The sequence below is a fragment of the Lepus europaeus genome, chromosome 17 (genome assembly GCF_033115175.1).
Source record: "Lepus europaeus isolate LE1 chromosome 17, mLepTim1.pri, whole genome shotgun sequence".
Taxonomy (NCBI): domain Eukaryota; kingdom Metazoa; phylum Chordata; class Mammalia; order Lagomorpha; family Leporidae; genus Lepus; species Lepus europaeus.
In genome coordinates, this window is record NC_084843.1 from 78,948,034 (window position 1) to 78,971,336 (window position 23,303).

Genomic DNA, 23,303 nt, shown 5'->3' on the forward strand with positions numbered 1-23,303 from the left:
TCCTTGGTGCTTGTTATTTTACAGATTTATGGCGCTCCGGCCCGGCGGCCTGGGGCGGCCCTGGGATTCCTGTCTCTAGCGCCCCACAGCTCAGGCCCCGAACGAGAACAGGGAGTCCTACACATGCCTTTTGTCCGTAGGCCTAAGAGCTTTGAACATCCACAGGGAGACCTGTAAATCATCCTCTCCGTCTTGGGCTGGGGATCGGCACACACTGATCACAGCGGCTTGGGGACAGGGGTCTGTGACTTCCTCACCCAGGGACACCTCCCCCCGCGCCTTTCCCTCTTAGCTCTTGGCACTGTGTGCTAGGAAGTGCGTTTTCCCTACAGAGCAAGGAACAGCCAGGCGAGACCCTCTCCCCAGATTCCCAGTGTCTGGTCCACATGAAATGGGCTACAGGCTCCACTCAAGGTGGATGAATGGCGGCACCCTCATGCTAAAACCTTACTGATCATCCAGGGAGCAGCCTGCACTTGTCCTCTTTTAGAGCTACGAAACCCAGGCCCCGAGAGGGCAAGGAAGTAGCTGAAAGTCACACAGCCAGGAAGTCGTGAGAATAAACACAGGAACCCAGTCCCAACTGGCTTTGCAGGGTTGTACGGATCCTCTCAACATCCAAGAAATGGGTTGGCATGAGGCCACAGACCCGAGAGTGGAGCTTTGCGGCTGAAACAGGGTCTGGGGTCAGCCTTTTTATTGAAAGGGGAGGTTACCAGGGTTCAGAGAGGCCAAGGGGCTGCACCCAAGGACTGGTGAGTGCTGTAGACTTCCCAGCAACAAACTAACTGGACAACATCATGTAACATTTTTTTTTTCTACGGGAACATTTCATTCTTGATGGACAGACAGACACAGGCAAGCCTGTTTTAGAACTAGCCCAGGTGCTAGTCTCTGTCTCACCTAACCCTGTATCCTCATGGAGACCCTACAACTGCTGAGATAGTGCATGGCAGAGAGGCCCCAAAGGCGGAGGGCACCCCCAAACAACCTCACACCTCTCTGCAGAGAGCACTCTCCATCCCAGTTGGCAAGTTCAAGCTCCCAGCATGCGCCACCCCTGCCAAGGGCGGGGTGTGTGTGGAGAGCTCAGATTGGGGTTCTCCCAGGCTCGGGAAGATTGTGCAGGAAGCTCTCAGACCTCGGAGCTGGGAGGACTTGTAGCCATCCACACAGCCCGCCATCTCAGCTCATAGTTGCAGCCGCGGCCCGAGCTCCTAAAACACCCTGGCTGGCCGGCTCCACAATTAGCTCCTTTCCAGGCTGGAAGCCCTGTTCTGCATGAGCTGTGATGGCACAGACATTGTTCCTTCCCTCGGCCAGGCCGGCGCGGGGGCCGTGCTGGGAGCCAGCGAGGATGTGACCCGGTGGTAATCTGAATTGCTTTACCAAACACATTTTTATCCCATCATCCCGGCTACATGAAAGAGAGCCACAGCGGCTCTAGTGTTCGCGACTTTACAATCCCGCTGTTCAGCCATAAAATGAGGCAAGAAATATTAGCCGGCCCCAGCTGATGCCTTAATTCTTTCCCAACAATGTCAGAGGAGCCGTAGCCTACAGGTTTTAGTGCGGGCTGAAGCCTGACCCTCGGGCCGCCTTGAATGGAGCCGGGAATGAGTTAAGGAGGGCCGGGAGCCTTTCACGGACAGGGATCCCGAATAGCCCAGCTTGTGCCGGCCTCCCGCAGACTCACCCCGCTTTTCACAGGCCCCGATTGTGTACGGGCCCCAGCAGAGACAAAACTGCCCCTGGGCAGAGGTTACCCCCAGGCGGTGCAGGTCAGGGGCGTTGTGGGGGAGAAGTGGTGGTGGTGGGGGGCTCCGAAGGGAAGTGATGGGCACAGGGAGAAGCAGGGAGCTGGGGTGGGGTGGGGGAGGGAGCAATAAAAGATGGCTTGGACCATTTATAAGGAGAGATTCACCAAGGCCCCAGGCTTCGACTGGCTCAATCCCCTGGTCTCTGTGCGCCCTGTTTTTTGAAACCCGGTTCACAGAACAAATGTTGCTCCCGGGTTGTCGAATGCAGTGGGAGCTTCATTGCGGAATAAATAAAATGTCCCTTCCAGGCTGAGGCTCTCCATGGGATGGCCTCGCGCTTGACACCAAGAGAGCTTAACAAATGCCAAACGGGTTGTGTTTTGCACACCCACAGAAGGTTTCTCCAGCAATTTTTCAATTATTGCATTGTGAGCCCTCCAAGAAAAGTAACTCTTTTGGCTGTCAGAACCTAATGTTACCCAGCAAAGGGAACAGAGCATTCGCGGGTTGGCAAATAGTGCCCCGGAATGCAGCAGGGACAGTTCCTGGGAACTAAGGCTCCTTGGGCGCCATGCTGCCCTCCTAGGGACCCTGGGGGGTGGGGTGGGGGGCCCTTAGGATCCTGACTCAGTGAGATGATGCCTTCTCAAAAGAATGTTTTGAAATGCATACGATCAAACATGAACAGTTATAAAGGAAACCAATAACTAGAAGGCAGTTACCAAAACTATTTTTAAAAGACAAGTTTGCAACATAGTAACATAGTGAGAGGCCCATCCCAGGCGATTTCAAAGAGCTCAGGGAGAATGGAATTAAAAGATAAGTTTATGTCCGCGCAAAAGAAAATATTGATGTCCATGCAGATGAAGGATCTTCAAAAAGTTCATAGAAAAAAAACATGGTGATAAAACTATGCATGGATTTCAATTTTTTTTGGCACCAACATGAACTTATCTTTGAATTCCACAAACCGTTTGAAGTCCTTTATTTATTAATTCATTAACTGACTCCCAGCCGGCCAAACAATGCCTCCAATTTTAAAGTGGCGAGAAGCAAAAACAGGACTTTAGGATGTAGCCGGCACCTCTCCTGTGATAGGAAAACATCAGCGGGTGGCGGGTGATGGTGACAAAGTCCCACACCTCATACCAGTGTGGCTGGTTGCCTGCATTTCTGTTAGCAAACACTGAATTTCAGTTAAGATTAGCAAAAATAAAAAACAGCCTAAAAAAAAAAAAAAAAACAACCCAGCAGACCCACGGGGTCCCTGGATTCCAGCCATGGACAGGAAATCCTGCTAGAGAGGGAAGACCAGACTCCAGATCTCCCACTCCACGCGTCCACCAGACTCCCTTCACCCTCCCTTCCCTGGGGCCCAGCCTCAGGAGAGCCACCACCCTCGCCCCTCTCTCTCGCTCTGATGCTTTGCAAAGGTTTTAAAGCAACTTGAAAGCTCCTCGCTTTAGACTCCAGGTCTCAGCCTCATGGGGGCCTTGTTCCTTCAACTGTAAGCACTGTGGAAAAGGCGGGGTCCCCTACTCAGCTGATTCTGCATCAGAATCTGGCTGTTGCTCCCACCGCTGCGAGCTTTGGGGGCCAGAGCCTTTCTTCTCAGAGCCTGCCCAGGCAGGGTTTCCGACGCGCATTGGCTCAGAAGCAACTGGGGCGCGCACACACACCCCCCTCCCCGGTCTTGCTGGGCGAGCTGTCGGCTTGCAACCTCAGCCGGCGCATGCCATTGCGGGGGCAACCCGGCAGGCGGGCCCCCTCCAAAAGCAGCCCAGCCCCCGCATGGCCCGGGCCCCGGCCAGGCTGCGGCGCCGACACACAGCAGCCGGTCCCAGGGCCGGGTCTCGGGCTCCAGGCGCGGGAGCGGGGCGCGCGCTCGCCCACGCCCACGCCCCCCCCCAACACTCGCGGGCGCACACCCTGGCGCGCGCACGTACACGGCAGCCGGGCCGGGGACGCTGTCGGCGGCAGTGGTCCCGGGGTGAGAGCAGCCGGGTCCCCCCGAGGGCACCGCCGGCCGCCCCGCCCCGTCCCGCCCCGCCCCCTCGAGCCCGCCGAGCCCGGCGCTCCGTGGGCTGCGAAGTTCCTCCGCGCGAGTCCTCCCAGGCAGCGCCCCGGCTCCTGCTCGTCTCGGCTCCGCTGGGGCTCCCAACGGCCGTGACCGCGGCCCCGGGGGCTCCCGGCCGCCAGTCCCGCGCGCATCTCGGGACCCAACGCCCCGCGCCCCTCGACTGCCCGGGCTCCCCCGCGCGCCTTCCCGCCGCGGAGTCGGGCAGCCGCCCCCGGTGCGCCCGCGCTCTCCCTCCTCCTCCTCCTCCTCCTCCTCCAGGGCTCCGGTCCTTCGCCGGCGTCACCCCACCATGGCTCGTGGCCCCGCTCGGACCGGTCCGAGGCTGGAGCCCCCGCTGCTGCCGCTGCTGCCGCTGTTTCTGCTGCTGCTCCGGGACGCAGGCGGCAGCCACACGGCCCCTGCCTGGTCCGCGGCCGCCGACGGCCTGCGAGGGGACGAGGACCCGCAGCCGTCCCCGGGGGACGCGGCCGCCACACTGGGCCCTGGCGCCCAGGACATGGTCGCTGTCCACATGCTTCGGCTTTACGAGAAGTACAGCCGGCGGGGCGCACGGCCTGGAGCGGGCAACACGGTCCGCAGCTTCCGTGCCCGGCTGGGTAAGTAGTGGGTGCCTCTGCACCCCCTCTCCCCACTCCGCGGGCTGGCTCCCTTGTCAGCCCTCCCCGACTCGACACGCCGCTTCTGCTCTTCCTTCTGTTCACTCATTCATTCATTCACTGACGATTCAGGCTGTGAGCTTGCAGTAGGCACACCTGCGTGGCACCGAGGTCCCGCCCCCAGGGACTCCCACTTTTGCTGGACACACACGATCCCATATGCAGGGCGGCCATGGGACATGGGTTGGGGAAGTGTCCTGGTTCCCCAGGGGTCAAGTGTGGGGGGGCTCTTGCTGGCTGAGGAGGGCACACCCCCAAGAGGACATCAGGCAACCCTAATAGAACACCAGGCCCCAGGGTCCAGGCAAGAAGCCGGAGCCTCGGGCCTGGGGCGTGTTAGCAGTTTGGGTGGCAGAGGTAGCCGAGTGGCCTGGGAAGGACCTTGGGTACATGGGACTGAGCGTGAAGTTCATCAGGCCACAAGGGTTTGAGGTAGGGGCCAGGAGCTTGGGCAGTGGGAGCATCCCACCCCTTTCCTGCCTCGCTGCTCGTCCTGGATGGAGCCAGGCCGGGCTGTATCTACAGGCTCCCAGGGCAAGTGGAGGTGCAGGGGTGGTGGGAAGACCCTTGTTGTCATGGTGACCACTCATGGCTGCAGAATGCTGTTCCAGAAGCTGTGGGTGGGGGTCCCCTGCAGCCTGTGGGGGAGGAGGCCATTCATCAGGAGAAACCCCCCTCCGTGCTCAGGCTCCCCTCTGGAGGTGGAGAGGAGCTAGCCCAGCCTTGGGGCCAGACTGCCGGGGGTCACACAGTGGGACCCAGTGTAGCACTCGTGACCTCAGAGCCAGATATGGGGAGCTGGGCCTCTCCACCAGAGAGGCTGCAAGCCCTGGTCCTCCACCGAGCAGCCTTGGTGGCTCCCGTATCCCTCGGCCACTGCCTGGAGTCCATTCCTGGAGCGAGGGTAGTCAGGGAAGCCATAGTAGAGGTATCTGTCAGGAGCATGACCCGGGCGAGTCCCGAGTGGGCTTGAGGGCCCTCACCTATGACATGGGCAGAGCATACAGGATCTGCCCCGGGGGGCTGCAGGGCAGAGGAAATGAAGCCATATGTGTGGGTTCGAGCCCAGCCCAGCCCAGGTGGCTATTGGTGCATGGCGTTCCCCAGGGAGGACAGAGCGGGGGCTGAGCAGTCTGGGTTTGTATGGGTGTCGAGTGGACCTTGTTCTTGATGAAGCAGGGACCTTGCTGCCCCTGGGGACAGGCCTGCGTGTGGAGGTGCACGTTTCTGTCTCTGCTTTGTGGAATGGGCTGGGATACGTAACAGTGGAGCGTGGGGTGTTAACCACCCCCCCCACCACTACCACAAGGTCCTGGAGACAGAACTTCATAGCCAGCACTCCCATGAGCCACGTGAGGAGACTTGGGTGTGGTGCCCGTGGCCAAGCTGTAGTGTTCTCGCTGCCTTCACCTTGCTGCCTCATGCCCATCAGCTCGGAGCCCAGGCCCTGGGAGGGGCAGTGTGGAGCAGACGTGTCTGGGAAATCAGAATTCTGGAACAATCTGGAACTGTCTGACAAATCCCTCTTGTTTTTTTGGAACCCGGAGATGAACTTGGGCACAAAGCCCAGCTTCTCCAGCCTCTGGCTGTGTGCTGTGGTACACGTTGCAGGTCTCTGGGCATCCATTGCCTTGTGTGTGTAGTGAGCAGGTAAGGATTGGGTGGGACAAGGAAGGTTTTATGCTTAGCGTAGGGTGGGGGGGTTGATTTCTCACTCCGTCCCTTGAGTCATCTGTGTTGGCTTTGCCAGCCTCAGCGTGCCTGCTGCTTTTTTTGGTCTGTTTCTAAGATTTATTTATTTATTTGAAAGGCAGAGTGACAGAGAGAAAAGAAGAGACAGAGACAGAAAGAGAGGTCTTCCATCCACTGGTTCATTTCCCAAAGGCCACAACAGCCAGGGCTGCACCAGCCCAACGCCAGGAGCCAGAAGCTCCATCCAGGTCCATGTGGGTACAGGGGCCCAAGTACTTGGGCCATCATCTGTTGCCTTCCCAGGTGCATTATTAGGAAGCTGGACTGAAAGTGGAGGACTTGGAAGTTGAACCAGCACTCCCATAGGGATGTGGGCATCCCAAGAAGTGCCTTTTTTTTTTTTAAGATTTATTTATTTAAAAGGCAGAGTTGCAGAAAGAGAGAAGGAGAGATAGGGAGAGAGAGAGAGAGAGACAGAGACAGAGAAATCTTCCATCCACTGGTTCACTCTCCAAATAGCTGCAATGGCCAGAGCTGGGCTGATATGAAGCCAGGAGCCAGGAGCTTCTTCCAGGTCTCCTCCATGGGTGCAGGGACCCAAGCACTTGGGCCATGCTCCACTGCTATCCCTGGCCATTAGCAGAGAGTTGGGTTGGAAGTGGAGCAGCCAGGAGGACCCATATGGGGTGCTGGCCCCAGAGATGGAGGCTTCACCTGCTATGCCACAGCGCCGGCCCCTCAAGCAGTGGCTTGACCATTGCGACCACATCTGCTCTGTGCGTGGAAGGAGGTGTGGGCCTGAGCAGAGCCCCTCATCTCATGAGTGGGGCCACCAGGGCGGGGCTCCAGTCTGGTCTTGACTGGGTATCTGCTGCTTCGCCGTCACCAAGTCAGCTCCGAAGGACAGCCTGTGAGCTGGACTGGGAGGTGCAAGCACCCAGTGCTGTGACTGAGGTGGGGGACTTGACCATGACCCAGAGTTTTGTTGTTGTTGTTTTTTTTTTTTTTTTCACTTGGAAAATTGGGTTAAAAATCCTCCCTTCCTGATAGCGATTTTTATAAAATAAACGGAGACACACGTCAAGTGCTGAAAACCATTCCTGGCACACGTAAGCGTCAACCGTTTGTTTAGGAGCCCTTACTCCTGCAGCGCCAAGGGCTGGGCTAGACTGTTCACACCTCACACTCCTGCAGAATGACCCTTGTTGAAATGTAAGCTTCCTTAACCTCCAGTGTGACACTGAACTTGAGTGAGGTCCTTCCTCTCCAAAATGAGTAACGCCACATACTCCTCTGTCAAAAACTGCCCCAAGTCAAGTTCATGTCAGCTCCCTGCTATACCCTAAGCACCCTGTTTGGTAGCAGGTGCTGTGAGCCGAAAGGACATAGCCGCGCACAGGTGCTGGCTTGGTCCACGAAAGCTCATGGGGGCTGGGATGGCGGGGAGAACCAGGCAGAAGAATGGGGTGGTGGGATAGCAGTGCCATGGAGAGATGAACCGGGTAGTGAGAGGTCCAGGACGCCTTTGCAGAGCAGGTGAGGCCCCAGGGGACTTTGGAGTGCAGGTTCAGTTTCAGCAAGTGTGGAAGTGAGGCAGCCCTCGGAGCGTCAGGAGCTGCCGGGAGGGAGTTTGGCTTTAACGAGGAAATAAAGTGCAGAGAGAGAGGTAGGGGAGAGAGGTGGATGAGCAGGAAGCAGTCAGGCGGTGGAGAGCTTTGAGTGTTAGGAGTCTGTCTGTAGGCAATGAGGTGGCACCTGCTGAGGCTGTATGTGACAGACAGCAAGGATGGAGGAAAGAGAGGGGCTGCAGGGGAGAGAGGGGGCGAGGAGAGAGAGCAGAGAGGTTATAAAAGGAATGTGTATGTACTGGGGAAAGTCTAGAAATCACAGAGGGACCGCAGTGAAAAACAGCATCTCTAATCACACACCCAGATACAACCAGAGGGAAAGGGGGATACTGCAAAAAGTTCCTGCAAAAATTAGAAGTTGATCTTGTAGCCAATCACTTTTGAAATGAAGAGTTTTCTCATCATACACATTTCCATGAACTTTTTGAACACCTCTTCAGTTTTGAAGCATGAGTGTCACATAATGGGGGTGACAGTTCTGAGAGTCCTGTTGTCCTTGAAGTCGGCCCCGGAACGAAGCTTCTGGAGGGCAGGAAACAGCATTCAGGAGGCAAAGCCAGCAGGGACTGGGGGTAGAATAGAAGCAGGAGGGGCAGGAGAGGAAGAGGCAGGGCGGTCTCCTGGGACAGGAGGGGTAGCAGTGATGGCGTGGTGTCCTGAGGCGGTGCCAGCCCCTGCAGCCACCTGGCCGCTGTGTTCCTAGCCTGTGCTGGGTGCCAGACATTGCGCTGTGAGCGAGCTCTGCAGAGCCGATCTCACAACTTTCGCCCCTTTACCGATGAGGAAACGGAGGCACAAGGAGATCCCAGGACTTGCCCAAGGCCCCTCAGCTAGCAAGCGATGCAAGCAGGAGGTTCACTGGATTCTGCATGGAAGCTGATGCTCAGGACAAATCGGGCCCCTGTCCCTCTCCATGGCCACCCCAGGCTGGCCCACCCCTTGCTGCCTTCACCCAGCCTTCTCACGCTAGTCACCCTGGTGGCCGTTTCAGGGGAATGGAGGAAGTACAGCTCTGGATGAGTGCTGCAGCAGGTCAGGCTGCCACTTGCAATGCCAGCATCCCATATGGGTGCCGGTTCAAGTCCCGGCTGCTCCACTCCCCATCCAGCTCCCTGCTAATGCACCTGGGAAAGCAGAAGAAGATGGCCCAAGTGCTTGGGCCCTGCCACCCAGGTGGGAGACCTGGATGAAGTTCCTGGCTCTTAGCTTCAGCCTGCTCAGCCCTTGCCATTGTGGCCATTTGGGGAATGAACCAGCAGCTCTCTCTGGCTTTCAAATCAATACATCTTTTTAATTAATTATTTACTGGCAGAGCCATCTGAAGGGCTGCTCTTGGCTGAGGTTTGGCCAGCAGAGAACTTACAGGCACCACTGGGCTAGGAGGTCCCTTCCCCCACCCCAGTGCCCTCAGGAAGGAGGCTGGGTGCCCAGCATAGCGGTCAGATTACTGGGCATTCCAGAGATGTACGCACGGAGAGGTAAGCTTGGTCCTTCCCTGCCTAGTGAGTCGGAACCCAGAAACATCTCAAAAGTGACCTGTGCTTGCAAAACACGTGGCAGTGACAGTCTGTCCATTTGCTCTTAGGCATGTCTGATTTATAGCCAGAGGGTATGGGGGCAAAGGGCGTGGGCTCAAGGTTAGCCAAGCCTGACTGTGTGGCCTTGGGCAGGTGATCTGGCCTCTCTGGGGCTCCAGCTTTGTGTGCAGAATGCATGCCCTTGGCTTTCTCCCTCATGGTGAAGTGAGGACCTAGGCATGCAGAGCCGCCAGCACGGGGCCAAGCACGTACCTGGAGCTCAGAACTCCATAACTGGTAAACACTGTTACAGGCTGAGCATCCCCCACCGGAAACCCCACATCACAAGTGCTCCAGAATCCCCAACTTTGAGAGTGCCCACAAGTGGAAAATTCCACACCTGACCTCATGTGACGGGCCCCAGTCAGAACCCTAGCACACGGAAAACATTGTATAGAATCGCCTTCAGGCTGTGTGTGTACCCGAGCACACAGAGTGTGTGGAAGGTGGATGTGAGGCCTAAGGGAACTCCCTGTTTAGACTTGGGCCATCCGGAAGTGATCTTACCCATCTGCAAGTCTGAAAATACCGCAGATCCAAAAGTCACACTTCCGACCAAGGATGCTGTATTCCTATGTAGAGAGAACACAGGAGGGAAGTTCTGGCTAGAGAGCTGGATTTGCACATCTACTGCGTCTTTGCAGACCAGACGAAGCCTGTGGACTTCCTAAGGATACACTCTCTGTGCTCCTGGACAGCAGCAGGAGCCCCCTGTGCTAACTGACAGGCCTGGGGCTTCCTGGGCAGGATGTGTGCGGGGAGTCCCACGCTGCAGTGACACACAGCTCTGAGCACGACCGGCCCGAGGATCCAGCAAAGAGGAAAACATGGCCCTGCCCTCCAGGAGCTCACAGGCTCTGCAGGGGCTCTGTGGGGACACAAGGACCAAGCAAACACGAGCCAGGATGTCCGGAGCTGCTGAGATGCAGAGAGATGGAGTGGGACTTCCCAACACTTGTGAGGGATGGCATTTGAGCATAGACCTGAAAGGGGGTGGAGCAACACCTGGGGGAGGAGCCATGAAGGAAGAGGTGGGGCAGAGGGACAGGGCTGTGCTGGGGACAAAGGTGGAGATGCAGGCAGGACAAGCAGGCCTCGTGTTGGTGAAAGATGGAGTTTTGGTTTAGTGTCAATGGAAGGCTCTGAGCTGCAGCACCAGCACCCTGGGGCGCCCTGGGACAGTGCCCTATGAAAGTGATGGGATGGGGACACTGCTGCTGGCCTTGTCACTGTCATCATCAGCCTGCTCTCCCAGAAGGCTGAGGCCTCCACTGATCACCGTCGCCTGGTCCCAATGCAGCCCCACTGTTAGAGAAGAAGGTTGGCCAAGTATTTATTGGGAGAAATGAGGAAGGGGGGAGAGGGGAGGGGCCTTTCCCACTGTGAGCCAGGGACCAGCACAGTGGCTAGGCCAGAGGGACTTCTCTTCAGGGTCTTCTCCAAGCCGAGGACTTCGTGTAATGTCCCTGCTCTCAGCCTGAAGTCCCCTGCATGCATGCGTGCAGGTGCACACAGAGAGGACCAGCTTGGGGGCCCACCTGTGCTGCAGTTGGGGTGACCCATCTGGACCTCAACAGCTCCCATCCGGGAAAGTCTTCAAGAACAGGCTGACCCCTAAGGGGTGGGCTCCCTGTGACCGCAGACATGATGGCCAGAACCCCTGAGGGCTGGCCAAAATAGGGATCAAGCCCCTGGCGCTCATGGCCATGCGTGTGGGAAAGCCAAGTTCACGTGTGTATCAGGGCTCTGTGCTGCGGTTGATGGCCGGAGCCACTGAGGGACCTGTCGCCTCCCTGGTGGGGGTGTCATGAGGATAAGGTGATGTCTAGGAGTGTCACCTGAGCTGTGACCCCCTGGATGTTCGTCTGCTTTCCTCCCTGCTTAAGAGTAAGGGAAAACCTACGGTGGAATTTTGCCTCCTTCCCATCAGAAAGGAAGAACTTAGAACTGAAGATTCTGATTGAAAAAGAATGTGGTAGCTACAGGTGTCAGAGAGGTGGAACCCCAAGCCATGGTCTTGGGGAACCCAGCATCACCCCCACACACACCTCTCCCAGGCTGGGGAGCTCTCTCCTCTTCTGGCTCTGCCAGTAGGGGGTCACGGTGGCAGGGGGAGGGAGGGGCTGGGCCCCTGCCACACAGGTCACCTGCTGGGCGGCAGCATCACAGGGCAACAGGAAACACACTTGCTCCCCTCCGAATCCAAGAAAGGACTTGGCCGGGGCTGAGCCTGGGCAGAGTCCATGGCCCCACAGAGCTTCTCCCTCCCTCCCTCCCTCCCTCCCTCCCTCTCTCCTCCTTCTCCCCCCCTCCTTTCCCTTCCTTCCGCAGTGGGACACTGCCAGTCCCCAACCTCATTCCCAGTTTGTTCTTTGAGGACAACCAAGGGCGCCCCCTTCCGTCAAACGTGAGCCCTGCGGGGCGATTTGGGGACCTTCCCTGCACACACAGTTCTGGGCCCTGGGCTGGAGAGCCCGCGGAGCAGGGCGCGAGGTCGGCGGGCAGCTAACGGGCCGCGGTGTGTTCTCCCTCCGGCAGACGTGGTCGACCAGAAGGCCGTGTATGTCTTCAATCTGACGTCCATGCAGGATTCGGAGATGATCCTCACGGCCACCTTTCACTTCTACTTGGAGCCGCAGCGGCGGTGGCCCCCGGCGCGCGGACTGGCCGCGGGCCCGCCGGCGCGCCCACACCTGCTCCTCCGCAGCCTCCCGCACAACGCGGCCACGCAGGGGCTGCTCCGCGCTGCCCTGGCCCTGGCGCCGCCGCCGCCGCCGCGCGGCCTCTGGCAGGCCCGGGACATCTCAGCCGTGGTGCAGGCGGCCCGCAGAGACGGTGAGCTGCTCCTGTCCGCGCAGCTCGACCCCGGGGACAAGAGCCCAGGCCTGCACAGGCCCGGCGCCCACGCGCCCTACATCCTCGTCTACGCCAACGATCTGGCCATCTCGGAGCCCAACAGCGTGGCCGTGACCCTGCAGCGATACGACCCCTTCCAGGCCGGGGACCCCGAGCCGCGCGCGGCCCCCAACGGCTCCAGCGACCCCCGCGTGCGCCGGGCGGCCGCGCAGGCCTCCGGGCCGCTGCACGACAACGAACTGCCCGGGTTGCACGAGAGGCGGGCGCCGGCCGCCGCGCACGGCCCGCGTCACCACAAGCACGAGCTGTGGCCGGGCCCCTTGCGAGCGCTGAGGCCAAGGCCGGGGCGCAGGGACCGCCGCAGGAAGGGCCCGGAGCTGTTCGCCGCCGCCGCCTCCTCGCAGGTGCTGGACTTCGACGAGAAAACGATGCAGAAAGCCCGCAGGAGGCAGTGGGATGAGCCCCGGGTCTGCTCCCGGCGGTACCTCAAGGTGGACTTCGCAGACATCGGCTGGAACGAGTGGATCATCTCACCCAAGGCCTTCGACGCCTACTACTGCGCGGGCGCTTGCGAGTTCCCCATGCCCAAGGTAGGGCCTGACCCCAGACCCCTGCAGGTCCCTCTACCTGCAAGGCCTTGATTGCCCCATCTGCAAAATGGGTACAATAACACCCCGCATCTGGCTCTAGGCACAGAACAGGTAGGTCACAGTGGCCAAGTGGCAGCCAACTGGGTGGACGCAGCCCTCGGATTTGTTTTGGCTTTAGCTTTTGAACGTGCTGACTTGGCTAAATTGGAATTTTAAATTAAGAACATTTTTGTTTTGAAAAACAAGAGGAGTCCCCCCCCCACACACCAAGGATTTATTGATTTTATTTGATAGGCAGAGTTAGAGAGAGAGAGAGAGCTCTTCCATCACTGGTCTATTCTACAATTGTAAGGGCTGGGCCAAGCTAAAGCCAGGAGCCAGGAGCTTCATCCAGGTCTCCCGCATGGGTGCAGGGGCCCAAGGACTTAGGCCATCATCTGCTGATTCCCTAGGTGCATTATCAGGGAGCTGGATCGGAAAGTGGAGCAGCCGGGGCTCGAACCAGCACTCATATGGGATGCTGGCACTGCAGGCAGCAGCTTCACCTGCAAGGCCAAAATGCTGGCCCTGACAAGCCATCTGTTTAGAAGTGTGCTCCTGGGAGCACTCACTACATAGGCTGCGTGCATGCTGCCCCCTGTAGGCAGCGCATGTCCCTTCCAGGCCAAAGCCATGGCACCTGCTGCCAGTGGGGGCCTCAGGGCACTGGCTTCTGGGACCAGCAGCCTCTGTGGCTCCCCCAGAGTGGGTGGGCTTCCTCCTCCATCCAGCTCAGCACAAGGACCCACAGGACAGCGACTTCTCCCTGTGCGCTGTTTTATCCATGGCCCTGGCCTGGCCTTTGAGACCCTCAGCCTCCCTCCGGGCTGGGCTGTGGCCCTGTCGGTCCCTTTCCCTGTGGTCTGCACGGTGGCGGGCTGGCTGCCCTCCACGTCACAGTTTCCATCTGCTTAGCTACTTTGAGGCCAGGTAATGCCTTCCCCTCCAAAGAAGGAAGTCAGTGCATAAATCCAATTTGAATGTAAATAAATCAGCCATCTGGGAAAGCCCGGGCCAGACATGGGAGGGAGGGTGATTAACCTGCTTGGGGATTCTAGGGCTTCTCCCTAAAGCCCTGTAGAGGGAAGGGGGGCAGGAAGAGGTGGTTCACAGAGAGGCTGGGTCTGCAGGAGTGACGTGGCCACGTCAGCACTGTGCTTGCCTTATCAGCTGGCTCTCGCCACCCCCCAGTACACAAGGCACCAGCCCAAGCTCTGCAGGTGCAGGTGTCCCAGACTCCCGCATAAGCACCAAAGGATTTTTCTGGTCAGCTGCACCTTGTAGAAAACGTGGCGTAGTTGGGGATGGTGTCCCAAGCAGTGTCTCCGCTGAGCCAAACATCTTCCCCTACTTAAATTAAGCCTCAGTGTGTTCAGTAAAATGAAGGTCTCACACACCAGGTAAAACAGGTAGGATGGTACGATGGGGCGGAGCAGCACCTGTCGCTCCAAATCAGACACACCTGGGGAGCGTCAGCTCCCTGCAGCGAGGCCTGGGGCGGCCGCTTCGGTGCCTAGGGCACGGTCACCCAGGAGGCGTGTCTGCAGCAGTCCACGCCCTGGCAGCCCGGGCCGGAGCGCCTTCCTCGGCTTCCCCTGCCCGCAACCCTGCATTCGTAGGGCTGTGTGAGGCGCGAGCGCCCTCTAGTGGCCAGTGCCCGGTAAGGGTTGTGGCGTCCCTGCGGGAAGCTAGAAGCTAGCTAGCTTTTCTTGCAGGGAAAACGTGCCCCGGGCTTGGTGATCTGGTCTTTGCCTGGGGCCCTGGGCCCACAGCAGGGCAGAGCAGTGTGGGCTGGGGCCCTGACGCCAGTGTGCGGGAGACGGCAGGAGCGCTGGAGTAACCCTTCTGCCCCCGCCCCTTGCAGGTCGTCCGTCCGTCCAACCACGCCACCATCCAGAGCATCGTCAGGGCCGTGGGTGTGGTGCCCGGAGTGCCGGGGCCCTGCTGCGTCCCCGACAAGATGAGCTCCCTCGGGGTGCTGTTCCTGGACGAGAGCCGGAACGTGGTTCTGAAGGTGTACCCCAACATGTCCGTGGAGACCTGCGCCTGCCGCTAAGACCCCTGCAGGGTGGCTTCGGGAAGCTGGGGCTGCAGCCGCAGGCACGAGACCAAGTGGGGCCGGAGCCACAGAGGGGCCGGGACTGTCCTGGGGGCTTTCCGTGCTGCGGACTTGGTCCCGTTCTTTCTGCTCACCTGCTGGAGGTGGGCCGTGTCCACAGGGCTGGCCTCTTGTGGTCAGCACCTCAGACGGAGGAAGAAGACTCTCGCTCCCTTCCCGCGCGGGAGCATCTCCGGGGGACGTGGGCTTTGGGCCACAACGCGGTGACTCTGGACATCCCAGCTCACGGTGGGGGGGGGGGTGTCTCTACCTTTAGCCCCACCGCGGAAGCTCCTATACACGCAGTATGCACCTGTAACCCATACCCGGCCCGTGTTTCTTAATATATATTTTTATTGTAAAGCAAAAAGGAGGGGGCTGACCCCGGTTCTCCACAGATGTATTTGCGCTGATGAAGTGGGTTGTTGAAACATGCCACGTGCCTACTAAAAAGTAACCGAGATGTTATATTTTTGTAAATTCTACTTTCTATGCTGTAGATGCTGTACGTTATGTGTTTTTATGAAAAGCTAATAAATTAAAGATACAGTGGTATCTTGAAAGACCCTCGCCCCTTCCAAAATCCTGGTGGAGCCAGAGACACAGAGCAGGGGACACAGCCTCCGTTAGGGTTGGGGGCAGGTCTCCCAGGCCATCTCTGGACCCTGCTATGCTCTTGCCAAGCTCCAGAAACCCCCAGAAAGCTCCCCCATCCAGTCTGATCCCCACCCTGGAATGCCACCAAGGTGGGACATAGCCCCAGCAGGCCCTGTGGCCTCTTGGAGATCCCTCGGAATCGCTTACCTGGGGGGGGGGCACCTGTTGATTGGGAGGTGTCTGAGGCATTTAAAAGAGCGCCTGGGGTTGCCTGGGCAGAGACTTTTTTTTTATTTGGGGCTATTAAAGCCTATGAGGCTTAATAGGAGCTGTTGGAGGTCACTGGAGGTCCAGACACAGCTACGGGATGGGATGGGCCACGGAGGCTCCTTGTGCTAATTGTAGGGCAATCCCCAGCAGCCCCATCCCAGAAACAGCTGCCCCCATTTGCCGCCTCACTCCCCCATGTCTATGCGGCCACAGTGCCCCCAAGCGATGCCCTGGCGTTTCTGAAGGACACTCCATCCAGTCTGAAGCTGGTGCATCCCAGCCCTGTCAGCTGGGTTCTGAGAGGCTGCCGAGGCCCCAGCGGTCCTCAGAGGACACTGGAAGCGGCAGGCCTCCTCCGACAGGGCACACAAGAGGAGAGAAGCAGCCCAGGCTTCTGTCCGAGGTGGGGCGCCAGAGTCTGGGGCTCCCGTGCCAAGGAGATGCAGGTAAGGACCCACTAGACCACTGTCCAGATGCCATGGGCGGCTCTGCGAGGTCAGGGCCTCCTGTCCCCAGGCTGCCCCGAGGTGGAGCTGGCTGGGGAGTGCCGGTGCCCAGTTCTCCATCTCTCTGCAGGTGCAGTGGCTCTGGAAGCCAGGAGGCTCTGAGCAAGGCTGCAGTGGCAGCCACTGGAGGCCGAGCCGGGGAGAGAGGTCTCAGAGTCAACAAGGAAGGGAGATCCCCAAGAATGACCCCAGGACACCCATGTGAGCAGCTGCCCTGGAGCAGGGGCATGGGCTATGGGAAAGGGACAGCCACCTGCCTTCCCTGCAAATTGGCTGCCAGCAGCCGCACCCCACAGCAGCCATGGCTCCGCGACGCCCTCACTCCATGCTCTTTTTTCCTGTAGAACTGTGCATGGGACAAGGTCTCCTGTGTAGCCGCAGGGGATGCCCTGCCAGCTTCCTGCTGGGTCCTGCACAGTCCTCTGGGGGACATGGCGGGGTGTAAGGAACAGTGAAGTTAAGCCCAAGCCTTGCAGCTTGCTGCGACCCCAAATCTCTTCTTCCATGTATTAGCTCCCTCCTCCACCTCCTCCCTCGCCATCTTTTCTCACTCTCTGCTCCCTTGCCATTTTCGATAAAGATGGGATATCTTGTGCCCTTACCTGTCTCTTCCTGGCATCTCTGGAGGACCTTCAGGATCTCCCCCAAATGCCCACAAGTTCCCTGGGTGTTCCCTGTTGGATTTCTGGTGTGGGGGAGGGCAGACTGAGAACTCTCCATGGGGGTCCAACCACAGGCAGGGGCTCGAGCCTAGGCTGGTGGGAAGGTGTCCAGGGGGTACCAGCTTCCCTGGGGTGAGGGGCGTGGCCGGGGAATGCCACCTGCACCTGCTATCATCATTGAGTCTCCAGTTTCCAAAGCACTGGGCAATTTACTGATGGCTCCTCATCCAGCCTGCCAACAGCCTGGTTCCCCTGCCCGGCTGGCGTCCCAGAAAACTGGCTTAGGAGGAAAGGACAAGCAACACACCCACCATGGCTCACCAAGACCAGGCAGTGCCAGGGTCACGAACCCGGCTGCCTGAGCTGAGGCCTCTGCGGCCAGGGCTGACCGTGAACTTCCTGGCCAGTGACCCCTCCCAGAGGCACTGGGCACTCTTGCAGAGGAGAGTCACGAAATAGCTTCTTTCCCTGTAAAGCCAAAAAGCCAGCATCTCATCGGGGCCAGGGTCCTGGCACAGCCAGTTAAGCTGCTGCCTGCAATACCAGCATCCCATAGGAGCACCGTTTTTTTGGTTTTTTTTTTTTTTTAAGATTTATTTTATTTATTTGAAAGACAGAGTTACAGAGAGAGGTAGAGACAGAGAGAGAGGTCCTCCATCCACTGGTTCATTCCCCAGATGGCTGCAATGGCCAGAGCTGCGCCGATCCAAAGCCAGGAGCTTCTTCCTGGTCTCCCCAAGTGGGTGCAGGGCCCCAAGGACTTGGGCCATCTTCTCCTGCTTTCCCAGGCCATAGCAGAGAGCTGGATTGGAAGAGGAGCAGCCGGGACTGGAACCGGTGCCCATATGTGATGCCAGTGCCTCAGGTCAGGGCTTTAACCCGCTGCGCCACAGTGCCCCCCCCCCCCAGGAACACTGTTTCAAGTCCCAGCTGCTCTACTTTTGATCGGCTCCCTGCTTATGCCACCTGGGAAAGCAGTGGAGGGCCCAAGAGCTTGGGGCCCCTGCTACCCACGTGGGAGATCTGGATGGAGTTCCAGGCTCCTGAGTCAGCCATTGCTGCCATTTGGGGAATCAATGGATGGAAAAGGTTGGGGAAACCACCTGGTGCATCCCTTTTACTGCAAGGTGAGAGGAAACTGAGCTCGGGGACCCCAGGCATCCCTAGGTCCAGGCCCATCATACAATGTCACCAAGGCTGCAGCCTGTAGCTCTGCAGCTGCTGTGGCCAGCAAGGAGTCTGCCGTGCTGAGCATGGGAGGGCAGAGATGGGGGCCCAGGGGAGGAGTGGGGGAGATGCCACAGAGACACCGATTCTGGGGCCAGCCTGGAAGGGGGACCTGGCGTGGCTGGTGGCACCAGGGTGCTGCTTATGCAAGGAGCTTATTCCCCCCCCCCCACCAGCCCCCAGCCATGAGTTTTGCACCAACACGTTTGACAGCTCCCCTCTACCAAAACCTGGAAACAGAAGATCCTTTGTAAATGGATGCTTCTGGATTTCTGCTCCCCTTGTCCCTTCCACCACCTGAAGCCATGCTGTTCCTTCAGGTCTGGTCCCCTCCCCCTGCATCTCGCCCTTGTCTGGCGCAGCCCTGACTACCTCCTCTGATGGCACAGGAAATCTCCGTGTGTGAGTCAGGGTGCATGGGTGAGCAGAAGGATCTGTCGGTTGATTCGATGCTCGCACGACTGTTGTGTGCCAGGTACTGCTCGGGGCCATGTATTCCTGTTCCACCTCTCAAAGGCTCCTATGACTTCCCTTGTTTGTCAAGTTCGCCGTGTGAACTTGAACTTGCACCAGACTCACAGGTTGCCGGGGTCACCAGGCATTGTGTCTGATGCAGGCTGAGACAGGGCTCTTCTCCTGCTGGTTCGGGAGCCACGCTTGGAGAATAGGTGGCTTCGCAGTGGGGTGTCCTGGGACGTCCATGGTCCTCAGCCTCTGGAGATGGCTGGGTCACAAAAACTCCCGCCCCCTGGGGTGTGTGTGTGGGGGCTCCTTTCTCCCCTCCACTGAAATCAGTGTCACTGCTTGAAAGGATGAGATTCAAGGGTCCTTGAAATGCATGGAGGAGCTGACTGGGCTCTCTGGTTCATTCAAGTGTGAGTCTCCCATAGCAATTGCACAGGGCAGTGTGGTTCCACAATTCACGGGCCCTGGGGGGGCGGGGGGGACAATGCTATAAAGCCTTTGGTTAAAAATCACCGTGGCCTGGAGAGGGCAAGCTACCTGGGCCTCAAGACCAGTGGGGGGTGGGGGTGGGGATAAGGCTGAGCTGGCAGCTGCCACTGGAGCACACCCAGCCTGCTCGGCCCTGCCCCCACAGGATGCTCCTCCAAACCCTTCAGGCAGGGGACAGTGACGGCAGGTGTCAAGGTGCAGGATGGAGGTGACACCTCGAGCCAACAGCAGATCAGCAGTCCCAGTGCCCTTAGCGTGGTTGTCACATGGACGGCTGCCCTGAGAACGGAGGCTGTGGGTGGAGGGCGGCCACGGGCTGGCCTGGAAGGCGGTAAGGACCACCCCCAGGGAGGACAGCTGGGAGGGAGGGAAGGCATGCCTGGCTGGGTGGAGGAAGGGTGGGGACAAGAAGATCGGGCACTGCAGGGACAGGACAGTCGCAGTAACAGTGATTGTTGTGCACCTGCTGTGCTGACAGCAGTGAGTTCCTGAGAACACCCAGGCATCTGAGGGGTCTGCCCTGGACACACAACTCCTCAGCGACTCTGATTCCTGAGCAGGGGCCCTGGAGCAGTGCGGGAGAGACTCCTTGGCCTCTTAGGAGACTGAGGTGCAGCTCACCAAAATATGGAGAAAATACCGCCAGCCCAAAGGGCAATGCAAATGAGCTTGTTTGTCCACTAGCTTCTGGGAAAAGACAAAATTGCAACAACAAAAAATTACTTGAAGATCTTAATTGGGTGTCACCTGCAATTTTAAGTATAAATTATGAAATATTTAATTATCTGTTTTATATAAAGTGATAACATATAATATCTGTACATAACATTATAAAATAGAATGAATGTTCCAATGAGCTGAGCAGAAGTAGTTGGTTTTATAGGCAGAAAGAAACAGAAGAAAGCAGCAAAAAAAACAAAAAACTGGCAATTTCAAAAAAAAAATTGTAAAATTTATTTATTTATTTGAAAGGCAGAGTTACAGAGAATGACAGAGAGAGAGGTCTTCCATCTGCTGGTTCCCTCCCCAAATGGCTGCAAACAGCTGAAGCTGGGTAGATCCGAAGCCAGGAGCCAGGAGCTTCTTCCGGGTCTCCCACACGGGTGCAGGGGCCCAAGGACCCGGGCCATCTTCTACTGCTTTCCCAGGCCACAGCAGAGAGCTGGATCAGAAGTAGAGCAGCGGAGACTTGAACTGGCGCCCATATGGGATGCCGGCACCGCAGGCAGGAACTTAATCAGCTACTCTACAACACCAGCCCCTCATTTCAAAATTATCCTCCTTGTGGCGTTAGCACAGGGGACACTTCCTCCTCGGGCCAGTGCAGGCAAACTGGGCCCTTGAATTGGTTGCTGTGAATCTTGTGATGGTTTCGGCATTGGGTTTGACGTGTGGCACCTCGCATAGGGGCTGCACTCTGATCCAATGGGCTCTGTCGTAAGCCAGGGCAGGAGGTCTGTCCAGGGCAATGTGGGCCCCTGTGATGTTGCCTGCACAACCACCAAAGGAGAGGCGCTCAGCCCAGCAAAAGGACCTTTGAAGAGCATTCTGGAAAGCAGTGGCAACATTGTCTGCAACTATGGTGGCCTAGATGGTCCACTTCTGACAACTCTATCTCAGCAAATGCCATCAAATATACAATAATGCACCTTGCAACATTATCTCCATAATAGTCTAATTGCCCCACAGCTGGAAAACAGTTGAGTCACCCAGAATATATCCATGCAGCCGTATTCAGACGTTAACAGTGAGGGTCACACAAAAGGAGGCTAGTTACACAACCCTGCGGTGGTCTCTCCTAGCCACAAGATCTACTCACTTGGAGTTCATCCCAGCCTGATCCTCTCCTGGGGGCTGCTAAGGACATTAGTGCCACTCTAAGGGCCTGAGCTAATCAGGGTGTTGTGTTCCCTTGGCTACATACAGTGATTGGTTGGGGCATGGGCAGATGATCCAATCAGGGTGAGGGAGACACTGGGAGACTCAGGGGACTTCCTGGAAAAAAGGCCTTCGCTCCGCCCCACCTCTCCTCCCTTCGAGTGTAATGGCCAAGGGCCTGCTGCAGCAAGGGAGTGGGCATGTGAAGCCCCGTGGGGAGGGAAGGCTGAGGGCTGAGTCTTTTGGGATGCTGATGTCTGCAACTTGCAACAAAAAGAACCTTAAACACTACTGTTTTAATGTAAAAAAAAAAAAGGAGTGACATCACAGGTGACACTCAGGATACTCAGTCAGGGGTTGCAAGGGTTTTGGTCCTCTCCAGCTTACACCAGAAGTGTGATGTCAGCCTTCAGTGTGTCTGGGCGTAGATCAAATCTTTGGTCTTTGAAAACTCATGCACATGGACTTTTCTGGAAAACACAAGGGAAGACTTAGAAAGCACGCAGTTTGGGGAAGGAGGGATGGGGAGCGGTGGGGGATAGAAATACCACCTGCTGTGGGCCCCTCCAGGTGCTCAAGTGCACCTAGGCCTCTACCACCAGCTTGGGTGACCCCATGGGTAAACACAGTCCTTATCTGAAACCCCGGATTCAAAACTCTCTGAAAGCCTCTATTCTTTTAACTCTTTCTGGGGCAAAACCTGACCTCATTGGCTGGCTGCTCTATTTCACTGCAGAAATATTGATGTGTTTGATTTTAGGGTCTTGTCTCCCACCACACCCATCTCCCCAAGTCGGAACCTTTCTGCGTCTCAAAACACTGCCAGCACATCTCAAAATATCAACCGTGGACATCCCCGGGTGATGAGTCCGTAGCTTGCATTTTATTTCCTTCTTTATAATGTTTCGCATTTTCCAAATTTTCTGCACTCTATGCTGCCGTTATACCTGGTGGGGGCAGGAGTCGGCGGGGATGTCACATTTAAATGTTTTTATGTAATTGTTTGAAAGACAGAGAGACAGACAGACAGCTCTCTTCTGCTGGTTCACTCCCCTAAATCACAACAGCCAGGAGTTGGAACTCCATCCCGATCTCCCATGGAGATGGCAGGGACCCAGCTGCCTCCTGGGGTGTATGTTGGCAGGAACTGGCATCAGAAACATACCTGGAACTTGAGCCCAGGCTCTCTGACATGGGCTACATAGGTCTAACTAGTGTACTGAACACAACACCAAATGCCTGCCCCATCACATTTTTAAAAAACGAATAGTTAACTGACCCTTGTACCACCCTGAGCATATCCAGAGGGCTCCCTGCCGCCACGTGGCTCAGCCACTCCCGTGTGAAAATGTCCTGGTGGCCTCGGGGGCTGGAGCACACTGGGGGCCATTTACCGCCCTCTGAAGCTCCATGCACCACACCACACTAGGCAGGTGCAGCTCCATTTCCCAAGCTTGGCACCCACTTGGGTCTTTCCCCCCCCCCCTTCCTCTAGCCCTGGGCTGGACCAATGCCCAGAGCCATTTCCTGCCCACCCCCAAGCAGTTGGATGAGGACAGCAAGTTCCGTCCGGGTGTGGCCATTCAGGGTTTCTGGTCTCTCCCTTCCCCCCACTGGGATCTGTGACCACAGCCTGCTGGGCCCCTCCTGCATCTCTCTGTGTCCTCCCCCAGGAGCCCCACCAGCCCGGATCAGCGTCAGCTTCAAATTCTCCCCAGAGTGGACCACCAGGCACACCTGCCAAGTGCTTTGAACGGTGCTCTTTCTTTGCTTTGCACCAGAGCCTCTTATGATGGACATAGACAGAAACTATAATGACACAGTCCCTGGGGTCCCTCGGGCCACATCAACTGGGATGCAGCTTGTCAGCCTCCTCTGGCCAGGGAGCCATCTCAGAGCCTTCTCTGCCTGCCCAGACTCCGCATAGCTCTGCTGGCTGATGGAGTGAAGCAGGCTGCCCACCCCCAACACACACACATACACACACACACAGACCAGCGACAGAGCTGGTCCGGGAGCTGCCGGGGGCTGGCAGGCTGCAGTGTGTTTGCAGGGCTACTGCAGAACTGGAAGGTAGGGAGAGAGCAAGGAGCTTCTTCCGCCAGCTCCAGCTCAGGAGGCCCAGAGGTGGGGAGGAGGCAGCCAGAACAGAGACACCCATGCCTGTGGCTGCTCCTGTTGACCATCTTCCATCATCACAATTCCCCTCGGAGCGGGAGGCGCTGAGAACCAA

The 23,303-nt window shown here is 57.6% G+C and overlaps 1 protein-coding gene across 1 annotated transcript; it reads left to right on the top strand.

The window, feature by feature from the left end:
• The first annotated feature begins 4,129 nt into the window (after positions 1-4,129).
• GDF10 (growth differentiation factor 10) lies at positions 4,130-14,934 on the top strand. Its single transcript, XM_062215274.1, has 3 exons — positions 4,130-4,436; positions 11,932-12,839; positions 14,743-14,934. The coding sequence occupies exons 1-3, from the start codon at positions 4,130-4,132 to the stop codon at positions 14,932-14,934; spliced, it is 1,407 nt and encodes a 468-aa protein (XP_062071258.1).
• Positions 14,935-23,303: the final 8,369 nt, after the last annotated feature.